Below are 19,356 nucleotides of genomic sequence, written 5' to 3'. Positions count from 1 at the left end.
CTTGAATTCCTCTAGCACTGGTCCATAAATAGTGTTATGAAGCCATTGTGAATGGTATTTTGTTTGTTTATTGTTATCTTTTGCATATTTTAAAATCCTACTACTTTGTTCATAAACCTCTACTTAGGGCTCTAGGCAATATTGGTTGGCAAAACAAGTGGCATGCTATAGATTTGATTATCAGAGGCTACTTCTCTAGACTCACTGAGTTGAAACCATTGGCAACACGGATGAAACAAATACCTATGAAAGTTTTCCCCCAATAGTTTGCAAATATCTAGTGTGGTATGGCCCTGTAGGAGAAGCAGAGGCAGGTCTTTAATGGATAACTATAATCTTTACAGGGAACAGCTTTTATGTGGTAGCTTCAGTCTCTCCCTCACATGGAATCCCCTATTTCAGTCTTATATTTAAGGAAATGCTTATAATATAATACAAACCTGGTTCCACCCTTTATGTCACGCAGTTAAAGCTTAGAACCCTTAAAATTCAGAAGAATTGTGAAGTATTTTGGGAAATACATAGTGTAGTTCAATCTTTGTTTTATAATACAAGGAATTCAGCCTGAATAAATGGAATGATTTCTCTGTCTCACATATTCTAAGGCAGAAGTCAGAATAACTTTATCATGTGACCCAGCAATTCCACTTCCAGGAATGTACCTAAGAGAAATGAAAATATGTCCAAAGGCTTGTGCATAAATGTTCATTTGTGTGACATTATTTATAATTTATTATTAATAGCCAGGAGTGGAAACAACTCAAATTCTACCAACAGAAAAATGGATAAACAAAATGTGGTACAAACTCTCAGAATAAAATAGAAAGGAAAGGACTAGGGGTATAACAGCTTAGTAGAGCACCCTTGGGTTCAATCCCCAATTGTTTTGGTGGGGGGCGCGGAGAAGAACAACAACAGTCTGAAATAATACAGACACAGAGCAATCGTGTGTAATAGCAGTCAGTTTGTATTGAGAGTGTTCAGTTGTGTCTGAAATGTTCAGTGGTCAGATTGAGAAAGGTGAGAAACTAGTAGGCATGGTAATGAAAAATAGTACTCAGTCAATGTTGAGAAACAACAGTCATGGAATTTAGAAAGTGAAGATAGAGCATGAACCATTCTAGATAAAGGAAACAATGAAGAAGCTTAATATTATCAACTTGGAATGGGAAGCTGTTATCTTTGCTTTGCGGATGTGCCCATTTGGCTTTGATAACTTCTTAAGTTAGCACCTATGTCTGAAATATTTTATTTTAATTGTAGTTCATAAAGAGTTGTCTAATAACCTTTTTAAAAAAGTTAATTAAACTTATGCTAAGCATGTCAGGCTTCTTTTCTATAAATTATAAATATAGAGTGTTATAGGGCCAGTTGTAGGCTTTTTACTTTTAAGCTGACAAGCACACTGCCTTGCTAAAGTAACAGGAACATTTTGCATGCATGTACTCACTGAATGTTAGACGTCTATGTTGAAGACTTGGACTGAGTCTTTTGTGGGGAAAAGAAGAAAAAGGCATTCATGGAAGAGAGTTAAGTGCAGTGAATACATAAGACTTTTGTCTCACCCAAATTCAGTACTAGGTAGATAAGGGAAGGGTCGATAGGTCTGTTTATTGGATACAAGTTTAATTATACTGTTGCTGTACTTTTATAAAAAAATTTATACAGTTGATGTACTTTTATAAAGTTTACCAAGTAAACTTTTTGAAAACCTTTTTTCTCTTAGTAACTGAACGAGGAAGGGATGCTGTTGGCTTTAGAGATCAAACAGCTGCCCCAAAGACTCCTAACAGGTCAAGAGAGAGAGACCCAGATAAGCAAACTCAAAATAAAGAGAAAAGGAAACGAAGGGGCTCCCTGTCACCACCCTCTTCTGCCTATGAGCGGGGAACAAAAAGGCCAGATGACAGGTAAGTGACATGAGTTTTTTCTCGTTTTGGGGGCAAGACAGAAAGTACCCAAGTCAAATGCAGTCATCCCTCCAAATCTGCTTATTACTTTGGACCCAATGGCTTTTGGAATTAGTACTTTCTTTTGATGAATGAGTATAAAATTTTACTGATATAAATCTGAAGACAGATTCTCTTTTGTTTGTAATAATAGATGTAAAAAGTTAGTAGAGTTTTGGTACTTGAAAAGTTTCTGTTTGACACATAAATGCCATGTAGAGAGCCAAAGCTTTGTTTTTTTTTTGTTTTTTTTTTTAAGGGAAATAAAAGTTGGTAAGAGGTAATGCTTCTAAAGCAATAGCAATTCTTCAGAAGTCAGGACTTTGCCAGGCACTGTGGCGCATGCCTGTGATCCCAGCAACTTGGGAGACTGAGGCAGGGAGGATTGCAAGTTTGAGCCGGCCTCAGCAATTTAGCAAGACCCTGTCTCAATAAAGGGCTGGGGATGTGACTCAGTGGTTAAGCACCCCTTGTACCAAAAAAATAAAATGAAAGAAAATGTTAGGACTTGATTTTCTACTGACTCTCATGCCATACCAATCAAAATACTGATTTGAAAATATCAGAGGGAAAAAAAAAGTGCATTCCAGAGTCCTTCTCTAGAAAATATAAAAAGGAGTGGGAATGTAGCTTAGTGTTAATTGTTAAGTGCCCATGGGTTTAATCCCTAGTACCAAAATAAATAAATAAAAATTTTAAAATAATAAGAAAAAAATACCAGAAACTCTTGTACTGGTAGAGAAACAAAGCACATAACCATCCATTGAGGGCTAGAAAACAGTTATTCCAGAGAAGTTCTCTTTTTTAAATTGAATTTTCTTTTTAAAATACTGACATATGATTTTCATATACTACAGCTGCCAGACGTCTTAATTTGGGCTCATAGTGGCTCACTGTGATTTGAATTTATATTCCCCTAATTACTAAATAGATTGAAATATGGAATGCTTCATGAATTTGCATGTCATCCTTGCACAGGGGCCTTGCTAGTATTCTCTGTATCATTCCAATTTTAGTATGTGTGCTGCCAAAGCAAGTACTAGGATGAATATCTTGTCATGTGCTTTTGGATATTTCTGTTTTCTGTGAAAGCCCATCCTTTTTTCACTAATGTGCAGTCCTGCCTCACTCCAGCAAGTTTTCATACATATCTGTTTCTTGGCTCTTAATGACTCTCACTTATGCTAAGTCTTAGTACGAAGCAGGTCAGTCTTTCTACCCAGACCTTCTTGATTTTCTTCTAGGATATCTTGTTTTTGCTCAAACTTTTACTCTTCCTTAGAATCTGCTTGTTGCCCTATGCCTTAAACAAAATTAAAAATTAAAATTAAAAAAGGGAAGAATTCTATGGAGTCTTGACATAATTACAATTTTGAATATTCCTATCTCTGTCTGGTTAGGTCTTCTTTAATACTTATTTGTTTATTTGGAACTGGGAATTGAACCTTGGGATACTCAATCACAGAGCCACATCCCCAGCCCTTTTAAAAAAATTTTGAGACAGGGTCTCCCTAAGTTGCTCAGGGCCTTGCTAAGTTGCTGAGACTGGCTTTGAATTTGAGACCCTCCTGGCTTAGCCTCCTGAGCCACTAGAATTACAAGCATGTGCCACTGTGCCCAGCTTCTATACTATTTAATTTATTTTTTGATTTTTTTTTGTAGTTTGTAGGTGGACAGAATGCCCCTATTTATTTGCTTATTTTTATATGGTACTGAGGATTGAACCCAGTGGCTTACACATGTGAGGCCAGTGCTCTGCTACTGAGCTACAGCCCTAGCCCTTCTTTAATATTTTTTAATATATATTTTTTAGTTGTGGTTGGACACAATATCTTTATTTTATTTTTATGTGGTGCTGAGGATTGAACCCAGTGCCTGTCATGCATGCAAGGCGAGCTCTCTCCCTGTGAGCCACAATCCCAGCCCCCTCGTTAATGTTTTTCATAAAGGTTTTCTTTAATTAAATGTATAATTTTCTCAAAAAAGACTTACATATATTTGTGGTGTATTTCTTTCTAGGAATCTTAATTTTTTGTTAGCATTTTGGTTTGCTAGTGGTATTTAGATACTCAATTTACTTTCACATATTGGTGACCATACAGAACTTAACTAATTTCAATAATTTGTGTGGGGTTTATCTCCCACCTTTTTAATCTTTGTATGTCAACACTTCATATTATTGGAATTTTTCTTTTTTCTTTCTAATCTTTATACCTTGCTCTTGTGTTTTGCTAGCAATACAAATCACAGAATAATATTTTTTTATCTTGAATTAATTTCCTTGGTAAGTTTGTTTCCTTTTTTTAGGTTTATTTTATTAGGCTTTCATAAAATTCTTAATTTGAGTGGATTCTCTTCTGATTTCCATTTTTATTTCCAGTGTGTGTTTAAGTTTTTTTTTTTTTTTTTTTGGCTAAACTTCTAACTTATCATTTATTGACTGTATGATACCAGTTTTTAATTTTATTTATACTTGTTTTATAGTCTGTTTTAAATTCTCTGTTGTTTGATATTAATAGAATAGAAGCATACTGTCTCCTTTTGGTAGGGATTTAACTGATATCTTTTTTCCCTTTTTCTTTCAACCTGTATCTGATAATTTTATAACTGATTATAGTTTTTTAAATATATTGTGGCAATTCTTTAACTGGTGTTTCAGTTTAATAAAATTAATCAATGTCCTTAACACAGGTACTTAAGAAGTCTCTTTCTCTCTCTTTTGTTTGTTGTTTGTACTGCTCACCCTCGTTTTTAAAAACCAGCTTTATTTTATTAGCAGGTATAAATTCCTGCAAGTTTCACCATTATAACAGCATATAGTAGCACATGAAAGTAATCTCAACTACTAGGGACACTGAGACAGGAGGATCACAAATTCCAAAACCCTGTTTCAGAATGAAAAAACAAAAAGGACTTGGTTCCATCCCAGTACCATCCCCTGCCCCCCAAGAAAGATTGACCCTTGTAAGTGAATTCAGTGATTTTTGTCAAATAAACTCACATTATGTAATCATCACCAGTCATGATACAGAACACTTTCATCACCTCAAAAGGTTGCCTATGCCCCTTTGTAGTTAGATAGTCCCTCCCACATCCCTAATTCCCGATCTGCTTTCTAACGCTCTGGTTTTTTTGTTTTCCAGAATGTCATTTATGTGTATTTTATAATATATAGCATTTCATCTGCCTTCTTTTATTCACCGTATTGTTCATTTAGGTCACCCCTGTTGTTGTGTGTCTAAGTAGTATTCCATTGTTTAGAGGTTTATAAATTTTATCAGTTGATAGGTATTGGGATTATTTTAGCATTTCTGCTGTTGTGAATATTGGGGCCGTATCCTGGTCTTCACAGTTGACACTATTCTTTGGTCTCCTGGCTTTCTTTACTGCTTTTGTGAAATTATCTAATTGTTATTATACTTCAAAATAATCTGATATTTTGTTTTGGGTGTTGAACTGAATGTTATATGAATATTTCTTCTTTTATCTGATTGGAATTCATTAAACTTTCTGAATATGAGGTTTATCTTCCAAGTTACTAATTCTCTTTAGAGCTAATCTCCTGCTTCACCATACTTTGGACCTGAGGGACCCTGAATTGAATGAGTATTGGATTGTTTCTTGGCTCATTACAGTTATGTTTTTCTTTTAAATTTCAGAATTTGTTGTTTTAGAATAGTCTGCACCCATAAAGAAGAATAGGCTGCTATTAGGTATCTTTAATTTGGAGTTCTAAGATCTAAGAATAGAGATGAAGTTATTTTCGTTTAAGTATTGATTTTCTTGAGGTTTTGTGTGCAACACTCCTTAACTAATTTTGAATACGATTTTTAACCAGTGCCAAATGGAGTTGTTATGGTTAGTGGTTGAATAATGAATGGCATAATACCTAATAATGCTTTGATTACGTCCACAATTTAGTGAATAACTTTGTCTTCCTCTTATTTTTTCATTCTAGGTATGACACACCAACTTCTAAAAAGAAAGTACGAATTAAAGACCGTAATAAACTTTCTACAGAGGAACGCCGGAAGCTGTTTGAACAAGAGGTGGCTCAGCGGGAGGCTCAGAAACAACAGCAGCAGATGCAGAACCTGGGAATGACATCACCGCTGCCCTATGACTCTCTTGGCTATAATGCCCCTCATCACCCCTTTGCTGGCTATCCACCAGGTTATCCCATGCAGGCATATGTGGATCCCAGCAACCCTAATGCTGGAAAGGTGCTCCTGCCCACACCCAGCATGGAACCTGTGTGTTCTCCTGCTCCTTATGATCATGCTCAGCCCTTGGTGGGACATTCTACAGAACCCCTTGCTGCCCCTCCACCAGTGCCAGTGGTACCACATGCAGCAGCCCCTGTGGAAGTTTCCAGTTCACAGTATGTGGCTCAGAGTGATGGTGTGGTACACCAGGACTCCACTGTTGCTGTCATGCCAGTACCAGCTCCAGGCCCAGTCCAGGGACAGAATTATAGTGTTTGGGATTCAAACCAACAATCTGTCAGTGTACATCAGCAGTACTCTCCTGCACAATCTCAAGCAACCATATATTATCAAGGACAGACATGTCCAACTGTCTATGGTGTGACATCTCCTTATTCACAGACAACTCCACCAATTGTACAGGTAACTTAATTCTGGAACCTCTATTTCTGTCTTACAGTTTGTTATAGGATGTTAATTAAATCTGGTACAAGGGGAGAAATCCTGCCATTGATTGCTTATAGATATAGATCTTTATTTTTTTTCCAGTGCTAGAGATCAGTTTTAGGGCCTCATGCATGCTAGGGCAAGTGCTCTACCTCTGAGCTATATATAACACCAGTCTCTAGAGCAATGATATATATTGATTATTGCATGTGCGCGCACACACACACACACACACGCACACACTATATATTATCTGTTATGCAAAATATTGCTCCAAAATGTAAGACAACAACTAATTATTACTATCTTACAGTTTCTATGGGTCAGGAATTCAGAAGTAATTTACCTGGGTGGTTCTAGATCAGAATCTTCCATGAAATTTCAGTCAGGCTCTCAGCTAGAGCTTCAGTTATCTGTACATCATGAGTATGACATTTGGAGCAAATGTGTAATCAGAAAGTAATTTTCTCATTTTTTAACATACATCAGCGTAAAAGCTCAGTTTTAACCAAGGTGTCATATAATTATAGTGGTTTTGAGATATTAATAAGTGGCCTATTCTTAAAAAGTTATAAATAATCTCAAAACATTGAGTGCTTAGACTATAATTTTTTACATTACACAGTGAAGTGATTCAAATATAATAAAATAATAGCGACTTCCCCCCCAGAAGTAGGGTAGAACAATGAGATTTTTCCTTCTACAACATACTAAACTTTGTTTTCTTTTGTAATTCACATTTTAAACATTTTAAATCACATTTAAAAATATTTCTAGCTGGATTTATATTTGAAAAATAAGTTTTTATGTAATTTCAAGGTGTTTGAACAGGCAAGACCATTTGCTACGGGATTTTTGCCAGCAAATAAATTCAACAAATACATGATATTTGTATATGTCTTATAAATTATGTACATCTTCTGTAGTATTCCATTTGGACTGCAAACCAGTTTCCCCTTTTTGGTTTATATAAACCTAATAAGTACTTAAAAAAAAAAAGTAGATATCACTATTATTGGTTTTGATGTTAGCATATGATTATTAACTAGCTTGAATAGAGAGATAAAATAATAGATCCCTAAAAAATGTTCATTAACAGTGTATCTCCTGCTGGGTATGGTGATACATACTTGAATCCTGGTGACTCAGGAGGCTGAAACAGGAGGATTGCAAGTTCAAGGCCAGCCTTAGCCATTTAGTGAGATCCTGTCTCAAAATAAAAAGGGATAGGGATGTAGCTCAGTGATAAAGCATACCTGGGTAAAATTCTTAGTACAAAAACAACAACATATCTATTAATGAATGTTGCAATGTTGTGTGATTACTAGTTCAATAACTGATATTGTTTAATATCTTTTGCCATTTCCTTTGGGAATTTTCGCTGTTTTATTCCTGATGGTAAATTGTCATCCTTTAAACATATCTTTTGCATTTTAGAAACAGGTAGAATTTGGAGTCTCTTCTCATAAATTCAGGGCATGATGACCAAGCTAGATAATGTCATTTCAGTTTAGAAGTTATTTCATAGCTAACACTGGGAGCCAGTCTTTATGCTAGAGAAACCATATCTTTATTCTACAGTAATCAATACTCTTTAAAATGTCTGCATGATGAGCCCTGTTTAACTATCTGATCATGTAAGACAAATTCTCCCTTTCCCCTGTAATGGGAATTAAACCCAGGGGTGCTTCACCATTGAACTATATCCCTTGTCCTTTTTTAATTTTTTTTAAATTTTGAGATACCCAGAATATGTGATGCACCTGCCTCCGTCCCCTGTGTTGCTGGGATTATAGATGTGCATGACAACACACCTGGCTAGGTTATACTTTTTAACTTTTAAAACATTGTTTAATAATCTTTGCTGGTAGTACCCCTTTTGTACTGACTTCTAATTATCATTGGGATATACATCAAGTGTTGTTAAGTGTTTTTGGTTTTACAAGTTCCTAGACTTTGGGATAGGAATTAGGTGGGGGATAACTGTTTCTATAAGATATATAAAAAAGATTTTCGATCTTATGTTAAATATCTTAAAATGAAAGCAATTCATTCTAATGAAAGAGTAAAATATGTACTTTTCTTCCTGAGCTTGTAATATTATTCTGTTGATAATTCTGCTGTAACATTGGATATGGTTTATTTTTTATGTAGATTAAGCTATTCCAGTATACTGCATCAAGTATTATTCTTTTCCTTTTTCTGTGTCCTCTCAAAAATTATTCACACAGCCCAGCGCAGTGGCACATGTCTGTAATCCCAACACTCAGGGGGCTGAGGCAGGAGAAATTTAGTGAAATTTATCAATTAAAAAAAGGAGGGGACCTATTTGGGGATTGGAAATGTAACCCAGTGGTAGAGAGCAGGAGGCCATGGATTTAATACACACACACACACACAAATTACTAACTCAGAATCCTTTTAGGTAACTACATTGGTCTTCTGACACTACCTTTGGGGTTTTTTTTACTGATATCATTTAAAATTATTATGTTTTCTATTTGAAGTACTTATCAATTAATGCTTCTGAATCATTTTACCTGGTAGAATCTCAGTACATAGGTTTAAAATCTACTCTTAAACACAGAATGTGTATCCATTAAACTCCTTGACACTCACCACTTCTTAATACAGCAAAGTTATTTTTCAAACTTCTTGTCATTTATTTTTTAAGCAGGATTTCTATGATTGAAAAATAATCATAGAGTAGGTTTAAATCATGGACTTGGTACTTATTTCTTACACAATTCCAGGCACGGACAACATCCGATTCTGATCTGAAATGAATATGTGTGAGCTAAATGAAATAATGTGTGTGAAATGGCTTTCTTCATCCTAATGTATTATAAAAATCATTGTGTGATATGAATTTTTAGGTGCATTAAATTCTGCTGTCATTAATAATAGTTTATATAATAGACTACAAAAAATAACAACAAAAACTAGCTTAAAATTTGATCATCATCTTACTTCCTATTCTAGGAATCACTCCTTTTAGCCATATCTAGTCATAATAACCTGTTATTACTAGTTGTTTGCAAAAAGGCTTTCTGCAAAGAGCAACGTGGAGCTTTTTCTTGAATATCACAGGAGTAGAGCTTCATCACTTTAGTCTCATTTGAAAGTGAAAAAATCGGATATGAGCAAAAAAAAAATTTCTGTTTCATATAATAAAGTGAAATCAAAGTAAATGAATAGGGATTTATTAAAAAAGACACTTTTGTGTTTGCAACAAAAGATTGTTTTACACATTTGAATCCAAATATACATAAGAAAAGTTTTTTTAAAAAATGTATGCATGAGCTGGGCTCAGTGGTGCATGCCTATAAAGCCAGCCTTAGCAACTTAGTGAGGCTTAAGTAATGCAGCAAGGTATTGCCTCTAAATAAAATGTTTTTAAAAATGAAAAGGGTTGGGATGTGGTTAAGTGCCCCAAGGTTCAAGCCCCGTGCCCCTCAAAAAAGATCATGACAACTTGGAAGTCAGTTATTGTTTTGCTTTATTAGAGAAGTATAAATTTATAATTTCTTCATTTTATCTTTAGAGTTATGCCCAGACAAGTCTTCAGTATATCCAGGGACAGCAGATTTTTACAGCTCACCCACAAGGAGTGGTGGTACAGCCAGCTGCAGCAGTGACTACAATAGTTACACCAGGGCAGCCTCAGCCCTTACAACCAGTAAGAAATATTTCAGTTTCTAAAACTCTCATTGGCTGTCTACCTTGCCTTTTTGAAGGTTGTCATTGTCTTCTTCTTCTCCCCCTCCCCCTCCCCCTCCCCTCCCCTCCCCCTTCTCCTCCCCTCCCCCTTCTCCTCCCCTCCCCCTCTCTCCCTCCCCCTCCCCCCTCCCTCCCCCTCCTCCTGCTCCCCCTGCCCTCTGTTTTCACTTTATTCTTTGTATTTTATTTTATGTAGTCACCAATTTCACTTGATTTTCCTAAGAGTATGTACTCAACCATTCTGTCAAAAAAAACTTTTAAAAAAATTCTGTGAAATTTGTTTGTTTTGATACACACACACACATACATATACATATATATAATCTCCTAGGATTCTTTTTGTTATTTACCATGACTCATGTTGTATTTTTAATCCTTGATGAATTTTTTCTAGACTGTCTACCTATTGGCATTTACTGAGTACTAGAATATGATAATAATCCATGGAGGCACCATGAACTAGGCTGGGGTTTAGAATTGTGTGGCATGTTTCACCGTATATGTTGTATAATTAAAGAACCTTTTGATAGTTTACAATATATATCAACAATTTTGGTGAAATCTTGAAGTATTATTGTTTGGGGATAAAATGGGAAATAAGAGGTTGGCATGGGAAGCAATTGAAAGACTAAACAGAAGAGTAACGTGATCAAATTAGCAAATTTAGAACACTTGATAGTTCTGGGGAAGTTTCTTTCAGCAATCTGGCAAATAATGGTGACTTTAAACCATAGTTAGCAGAGATGGAATAAAAATAATTGTATGTGAAGCAATTGGAGAGTAATGCAGAGAGTACTTACAGGAGGTATTTGAGTACTTTCTCTGAATTGGGCCCTTCTAAGCATTTTAAATATGAAAATTTCATTTCTGTTCTTATAAGCTGACATTCCAAATAAAGATGATAGTCATAATGAATAAGGTTAAAAGTAGTCAAGAGTTTAGTGTTATGGAAGGTACAGATAAAATGTTTTAGAATTGGGTGAGGAAAAGAATTGTTTTCAAGTGGAAGAAGAATTAGTAGTTTAGTAAGTACTAAATGATTTGAAAATTCTTAAGTGGCACTGTTTTCAACTTAAAAAAAAAAAAAGTACTAAATATTATACCCCGCTGATTACCTGAATGGACTTTTAGATAGACCTCTATCTTCAAAACAAAAACAAAATATTGAAAAGCAAATGTAATAGCATGTTAATATTTATGCATTATGTTTTTTTTTCTGTACTTTTTTTCAGGTCTGAAATTTTTAACTATGCTTTTAAGATCTTAATGCTGTATTTTGAAAAACATAAAAACCTTATAATCACTGTAATGGACTAAAGTGTTTCCCTATAATTCATTGTTGACTGTATTTGGAGATAAGGCCTTTAATGAAGAGTTATTTAAGGTTCAATAAGGTCATAAGGGTAGGGACCTATAATACAGTAGGACTGGGTGTTCATATAAGAAGAGGAAGTTAAAACAGAGGATGCTTCTAGAAAAAAAAAATGTGAGGACACTGCAAAAAGGCAGCCATGTACAAGCCAATCAGAGAGACCTTGATCCTGGACTTCCAGTCTCCAGAACTGGGAGAAAATTAGTCTCTGTTGTTTATGCTACTCAGTTTGTGGTATTTTGCTATAGTAGCCCCAGAAGACTAATATAAACACCACATGAATTATATATACTTCGTTGTTTCTTTCATGTAAGCCAATTAATGAATAATAATTTTTTTCAGCTTTATCTTTGTTCCAGCAGTTAAAGATGGAACCAGAGACCTCATACTCAAATAAAATGTGTCACTTTGAAGGAAACGTAGATCTTTGAACATCCTTGTTTTGTACATATTCCAAATACAGTCTGAGTGGGGTTAGGGTTTCAACATATGAATTTTTGGGAAACACTTCAGTTCCATTACAGTGATTATAATGTTTTTATGTTTTTCAAAATACAGCATTAAGATTTTAAAAACAGGGGGCTGGGGTTGTGGCTCAGTGGTAGAACACTCGCCTAGTACAGGTACGGCCCTAGGTTTGATCCTCAGCCCCACATAAAAATAAATAAATAAAATAGGAGTATTGTCCAACTACAACTAAAAAATAAATATTTAAAAATAAAAAAAAGATTTAAAAAATATTTTGAAAATATAGTTATAAAATTTCAGACCTACAGAAAAAACATAATGGATAAATATTTGCTTTTCAGACTGTTTTTGTTTTGAAGATGAAGGTCTATCTAAAAGCCTATTCAGCTTATCAGTTTTGAATATGGAAGTCTATCTAAAATCCTATTCAGCTAATTAGTATGCTGAAGTTATATGCTGTTTAATACTGTTTTTTTTTTTTTTAAGTTGGAAAATACTGTTCTAGATGATAAGCTGCTAAATATTTTTTAATGTGATATCTTAGACGTGGTGAACTTGGAACCACTGCCAGTTCTGATAAATACCTGAAGCTCTTTTTTTTTTTTTCTTTTTTTCCTGAAGCTCTTAATATGTAGTATCTTTATCCATTTCCCTGATTGCACCTTTCTTTTGCCCTTTTTTTTTTTTTAAAGAGGAACTATATATACATCTTTAAATATTACTTAAGTGGACTATTTTATATGATTGAGCCAAATTGAAAGTGATGTCACTGATCAAAAACTTGTGTGTGTTTTTAGCCTGAAATGGTTGTGACAAATAATCTGCTGGATCTGCCACCCCCGTCTCCTCCCAAACCAAAAACCATTGTCTTACCTCCCAACTGGAAGACGGCCCGAGATCCAGAAGGGAAAATTTATTACTACCATGTGATCACAAGGTAAGAGAGGTTATATGGGTATCCCCAAATCTGCTCATTCTTATTCGATGAAGCTGTCACAATAAGGGAGTTTTATTATTGGCTGCCCATTGTGCTGGAAGGCTAGTGAATTAATAGAATCATGTTTTTCTTTTTTTTCAATAGTTTTGTTTATTTTTATGTGGTACTGAGGATCGAACCCAGGGCCTTGAAGGTGCTAGGCAAGCGCTCTATCACTGAGCCACAACCCCAGCCCTTGATACACTTTTAATCTGTAAGACTCTTTTGGAGAAAACTAAGGGGTTTTTAAAAATGGTAGTGACTTCATCTAAAATTATACCTATCAGGGATCATGAGCAAAACCTCTCTGTAAAGGCCAGAAGATATTTAAGCTTTACTGTCCAAGTAATTCTTTTTGGTTACCAGGGATTGAATCCAGGGATTTTTAACCACTGAGCCACATTCTTAGCCCCTTTGTTATTTTTGATTTTGAGACAGGGTCTCACTAAGTTGCTTAGGACCTTGAATTTGTGATCTTTCTACTTCAGCCTCCTGAGTCACTGGATTATAGGCATATGCCACCATGCCCAGTCTTTATTACTGTCATAATTACTCAATTCTGCTGATGTTGAATAAGCAGTTATAGACAATATATGTATATGGTTATGACTATGTTTCAGTAAACTTTGTAGAAACAGGTGGTAGAGTGGTAGAATAGCTTTGATCCATGGGCCATAGTTTGACAACTCATATATATATATATATATATATATATATATATATATATATATATATATCCAAATTCATTAGGCTTATTTAAACAGATACAGAGTATTAAGAAGGAACTAAAGTATTAGACTACTACCCAGAGATAACCCCTTTAAATATCTTTGAACAGGGCTTGGGTGTAGCTTCTTGGTAGAGGGTGTACCTAGCATTTCTGAAGCCTTGGGTTCTATTCCCAGCAGCCCCCCCCCCCCCCAATCTCTTTAGGTATATATCTTTATGTAGGTCTCTGAGCTTTTTTTATTGATATATAATCTTATGATAATTGTTATGATGCATGTTTTATAGTGTGCTTTATTTACTAATCTATTTTTTTAAATATTTTTTTTTAGTTATAGGTGGACACAATGTCTTTATTTTATTTTATATGGTGCTGAGGATCAAACCCAGTGCCTCAAGCCTGTATTTACTAATCCATTTTCCAGAACTTTTTATCAACTAATATATAGATATGTTATTAACTAGACATGGTGATACGTACCTGTTATCTCAGTGATTCTGGTGGCTGAAGCAGGAGAATCACAAGTTTGAGGTCAGCTTGGACAACTTAGTGAGACTCTGTCTCAAAACAAAAAGTTCAAAAAGAACTACATTAGAGCTAGGGTTGTGGCTCGGTGGAGCGCTTGCCTTGTACATGTGAGGCACTGGGTTTGATCCTCAGCACCAAATAAGTATAAATAACTCTCTCCCACCCAACCCCCAAAAAGAATTACATTTATGCTTTGTTATACTTTGTTGCAGTGTCTGAAAATCTTGCCCAGTGGTTTTTTTTTCCTTTAATTTTTTTTAGTATTGATAGACCTTTATTTTATTTATTTTTACAACACAGCCACATTCCTTTGCTTAGGAATTATCTATGACTGCATTCACATTATAGTTGCAGAATTGAGTAGTTGTGACAGACACCTTATGGCCCAGAACATCAAAGATACTTTGTCACTCTGATATTTTATTTATTAAAAAAAAAAACAACAAAAAAGTTTGCTAACTCCTGCTTGATTTTATATATAACTATACCAAATTTTATTTAACCCACTCTGATTGGTAGATCTTCACATTTTTTATGTTACTCTAGCGTTGGACATCCTTACGAACACTAATCTTACTACTACTTCTCATAGATTTTTTTTTTCCAGTTCTCACACATGATAGGGAAGCGCCCTTCCATTGAACTACCTGACCAGCTCTTCTTCTTCTTTTTTTTTTTTTTTTAAATATTTTAGTTGTAGATGAACACAATATTTTTATTTATTTATTTATTTTTATGTGATGCTGAGGATCGAACCCAGGGCCTCATGTGTGCGAGGCAGGTGCTCTACCATGAGCCCCAGTTCCATCCCTCTGAGTAGATTTTTAAAAGTGGGATTATTAGGCAAATTAGGTGCACATTTTACATTGAGGAATTTTGTCCGTTTACCATTTTTAGAAGCAATTTGCACAAATTTAGACTCCCACAAAAAAAGTACAAAAGTGCCATCTTCCTTATGACACCTCTTCATTTTGTAACTTTAATAAGTGAGAAATAATTTTATTTTCAACTCTATTATTGAAATGGGATCATCTTCATTAGATTATTGGCAATTTGCATCTTTTATGAGTTGTTTGGGACATTTGCTCATTTTCTGTCCACATTGTTTTTTCTCTTAATTAAGAATATTACAAATGTTTTGTTTGTAATGTCTTATAAAGAAGTTTAAATGTTTCATTTGGTTGCATGTTTTCCCTTTGTGCTTACTGCTTAGGAAAGTGTTCATTACTCCCATTAAAATATCTTTATAAAATGAGCCTTCATTATGTTCTCACTTAATGGTTTTAAAAGTCATTGCTTGCAAATTTAACTAGAACTTTGTTTTTCAAAACCAAAGAAAGCTTTTAGCATACTATCATTCTTTAAAAATTGAAAAAGGGGGCTGGGCCTGTAGCTCAGTGGTAGAGTGCTCACCTCACATGTGGAAGGCACTGGGTTCAATCCTCAGCACCACATACAAATAAAAAAAGGTATTGTGTCCACCTACAACTAAAAATAAATAAATAAAAAAAAATGAAAAGGGTTGTATTTCTTATTTATAGTGTACTTCCGCCCCCCCCCCCGTAGGTTCACCTTATCTAGCAACTAAGAACAGAATTTTTATGTATGTACATATATCTTTTCAGTTTCCACAATAAAACACATAGCTGCTTATGGTTCATTTATTACAGTAGTAGTGGTGTTTTGGGGTTTTTTTTTTTTTGTGCGTGCGTGTGTGTGTGTGTGTGTGAGAGAGAGAGAGAGAGAGAGAGAGACAGACAGACAGACAGACAGACAGACTGGAGTTTGAACCTAGGAACATTCTACTACTGAGCTACATCCCCAATCCCTTTATCTGTTATTTTGACATGGGGTCTTGCTAAGTTGCCAAGGCTGGTTTCACTGGAGTTCCTCCTGTTGCTGGAATTGTAGTCATGCACCTTAATGCCGAGCCTATTACAGTAAACATCTTAACTATTTTTAAAAGAAGTTCCATAGATCAGATGTAAGCCTCTTCTCACAATCATCATTAAAAGTGTTTTATATCAAATGTGTTTAGTGTTGCTGATTAAAGATTGGTGTGGTAGGAAAACAGAAAACTATAATGACGTTACTGACCTGCCAGATTGGTTTGATACCTTCTTTGAGGCTTTTGATAATTGAAATGAATACCCTTATAACATTACCTGTGACAGTGGGCTTCAGACTCCTGAATGTGAATGTCCTTTCTTCCAATTTTTATCCTATAGATCTAGCTTAAAATCTTTGCCTGCTTATTTTCAAAACAACTATAAACATTCTTTCAGTTAACAGGACCAACTGAGTCTTTTTCCAGTCAGTTGAATATTTTTAGCAGAGGACACAAGTTTTTAACCTGTACACGTTTTTTACACCGTCAGTCATTAAACTACAAACAAGAAGACTCAAAGCAAGGAACAGGTTTCTCACATGATCAAGGATTTTGAGGGTTGTGTTCTGATTTATTTTGTTTTGCTCAAAGTACATATTAGGTATAAGCACTCTTGATAGCTTTCCCTGCAGAGGGGTAGCATAGGCATACCTACTTTGTGTATTCTTTAGGATTTGCTATATCCTATTTCCAGAAATGAAGAGTCAGGTGAGATCTGGATGAGGTGACAGGACCGTAATCCCAGTGACTCAGGGGCCTGAGGCAAGAGCATTGTAGGTTCAAGGCCAGTCTAAGCAATTTAACAGGACATTGTCTCAAATTTAAAAAGGACTGGGGATACTAGGTATGTAGCTTAGTGATAAAGTGCCCTTGGGTTCAATCTCCAGTTCCAAAAACAAACCAATAGATGAGTGGCCCACAACATGTTTGCCTTTATTGCTGTCTTCAACACTATTATTTTCCACAGAAATAATAATAATAATAATATAATAATAATAATAATTCTAAACAGCTAGAATCATTACTGATGGTAAGATACCAGAATTGTCTCAATCTCCTGGTGCTGACTTGTTTTGCATCCTATTGCATTTCTATTTTATGTATATATGAACAGAGATGCCTATGCTGAGGTACTCTGTTTTCTAGCCATGACGTCATGGCTGTTATTACTTCCTTCTAGGCAGACTCAGTGGGATCCTCCTACTTGGGAAAGCCCAGGAGATGATGCCAGCCTTGAGCATGAAGCCGAGATGGACCTGGGAACCCCAACATATGATGAAAACCCCATGAAGGTGAGTGTGGCTTACATATGTTTCTGACTATTTGAGAACCAAGATCACATGGCTTTTGGGATTTCTTTTTTTTCCCTTATTCTAAAAAATATGTGAAAGTCCCCTCCCTCTTTTATTTTTAGCTTTGATGGACTCAGATACATGCTAGCTACTTACTCATTTAAGGGATATGTGTGTGTGTGTGTGTGCTCGCGCGCGCGTAAAGAGTTTTGAATAGACCAATTATGAAAATGTGTTATGGCATTAATAACAGTAACAGAAGGCAAAGAGTGACAACAAGAGAAGCCCTAAGGCAGTCATAATATTCATGCTTTTATAACTTCTTTTAGCATATCCTAACTTTTTAGTTCATGTAGATCTACTATATTTTTCTTGATGGTGAGATGGATGGATAGATGGTTTCTTTCCACATGTGTTTTGGCTCTTTAAACTGAATGTTTACTTACATGGATGGTATGATTTAATGATTTTCTATTTTGACATTGTTGGATCTAGAATGAAGTTAAACTAATTACATTTTTTTAAATATCTTTATTTCATTTTTATGTGGTGCTGAGGATCGAACTCAGTGCTTCATGTGTGCTAGGCAAGCACTCTACTGCTGAGTCACAACCCCAGCCCCAAACTGGTTACATTTTAAAAACTCACCAAAGCAATATAAGGCTGCCCCCACCCCCTTTAAGATTTGAAGTACAAATAATTTACTATGAAAATACTAGAACAAAGCAGGAAAGAAAACTTTCTCATCTCCACCTCTGACAAGACAGTAATTAGCATTAGAGGTCATATAAATCAAATATTCCATGACTGAATTAAACCAACTCTTTATTCTTTTCACTTAATAATAAGATTCAACTGACTCCAAGGAAGAGGTATCTTTTTTTTTTTTTTATACCAGGGATTGAACCAAGGGCACTCAACCACTGAGCCACATCCCCAGCCCAGTTATCTATTTTATTAGAGATAGGGTTTCACTGAGTTGCTTAGCGCTCACTGTTACTAAGGCTGGCTTTAAACTCTCAATCCTCCCCTCCCGTCTCAGCCTCCTGAGCCGCTGGGATTATAGGCATGTGCCACCGCGCCTGGTTGGAAGAGGTATCTTGAATGAGACCATATTTTTCTATGTTATAAAATCTATTGAATAATATTATTTTATTTTCAAAATAAGAAGAGGCATTTAATTAAATTAGTAGGGATAGGTGGAAGAGGGAAGAAAGAGCTGGAGTGAAAGATAAGTAAAATAGAAGCAGATTCATACTTTCTTTTATATCAACTTTTGGAGGAATGGTTTTTCTTTCTTTACCGTGTATTAGATATTTGCCAAAAAATATACACAATTAAGTTAAATCCGCATGGAACTTGATAAGATTTCAGATGATTCTCTTAAATCACATAGCTGCTACTCTCCAGCTGTTGTGCTATCATGTGTTCTTGAATCATTTTAGAATATGTCCAGGACTACTAAGCAATTGCCATTTAAATGATTATACATATAAACTTATACACAAACAAGGCCTGGAGATATGGGTCAGTCGTAGAGCTCTTGTCTAGAATGTTGAGGCCCTGGGTTCAATTCCCAGAACCACAAAAATAAAACAGATAAACACAATATACAGTTTCCTCTTTCCAGACTTCTATAGCTATGTTAGCTATATCTTTTAAAAAAAAATAGGGACTGAAATTTGTGGTGCAACAGTTTAGCTGAGCTCTGGGGCCAGAGATGGTCACATTGGAGACCATATCTCCTGCTTAAAGCCAAGCTAGTTCATGAGTACTTCATTAAT

At 35.2% G+C, this 19,356-nt stretch overlaps 1 protein-coding gene and 1 non-coding gene across 4 annotated transcripts in view; one reads left to right on the top strand and one right to left on the bottom strand.

Annotated features, from left to right (window-relative positions):
• Positions 1 to 19,356, top strand: part of Setd2 (SET domain containing 2, histone lysine methyltransferase) — an 87,961-nt gene that overhangs the window by 51,714 nt on the left and 16,891 nt on the right. For all 3 annotated transcript variants that reach the window (XM_046437657.2, XM_058576786.1, XM_058576787.1), the window contains 5 exons: positions 1,727 to 1,910; positions 5,908 to 6,577; positions 10,146 to 10,280; positions 12,959 to 13,098; positions 17,461 to 17,572. In XM_046437657.2, coding sequence (XP_046293613.2) covers positions 1,727 to 1,910; positions 5,908 to 6,577; positions 10,146 to 10,280; positions 12,959 to 13,098; positions 17,461 to 17,572 — 1,241 coding nt within the window. The remainder of the gene's footprint in view (positions 1 to 1,726; positions 1,911 to 5,907; positions 6,578 to 10,145; positions 10,281 to 12,958; positions 13,099 to 17,460; positions 17,573 to 19,356) is intronic.
• Positions 2,883 to 2,989, bottom strand: LOC124088228 (U6 spliceosomal RNA). Its single transcript, XR_006850299.1, has one exon. It is a non-coding gene; the product is annotated as a U6 spliceosomal RNA (small nuclear RNA).

Source organism: Marmota monax, unplaced genomic scaffold, assembly GCF_021218885.2.
Source record: "Marmota monax isolate L192 unplaced genomic scaffold, Marmota_monax_Labrador192_F-V1.1 WCK01_AAM20220418_F8-fsc00021, whole genome shotgun sequence".
Taxonomy (NCBI): Eukaryota; Metazoa; Chordata; class Mammalia; order Rodentia; family Sciuridae; genus Marmota; species Marmota monax.
The sequence above is the reverse complement of the archived record's forward strand: the minus strand, read 5'-3'. Positions and strand labels throughout refer to the sequence as shown.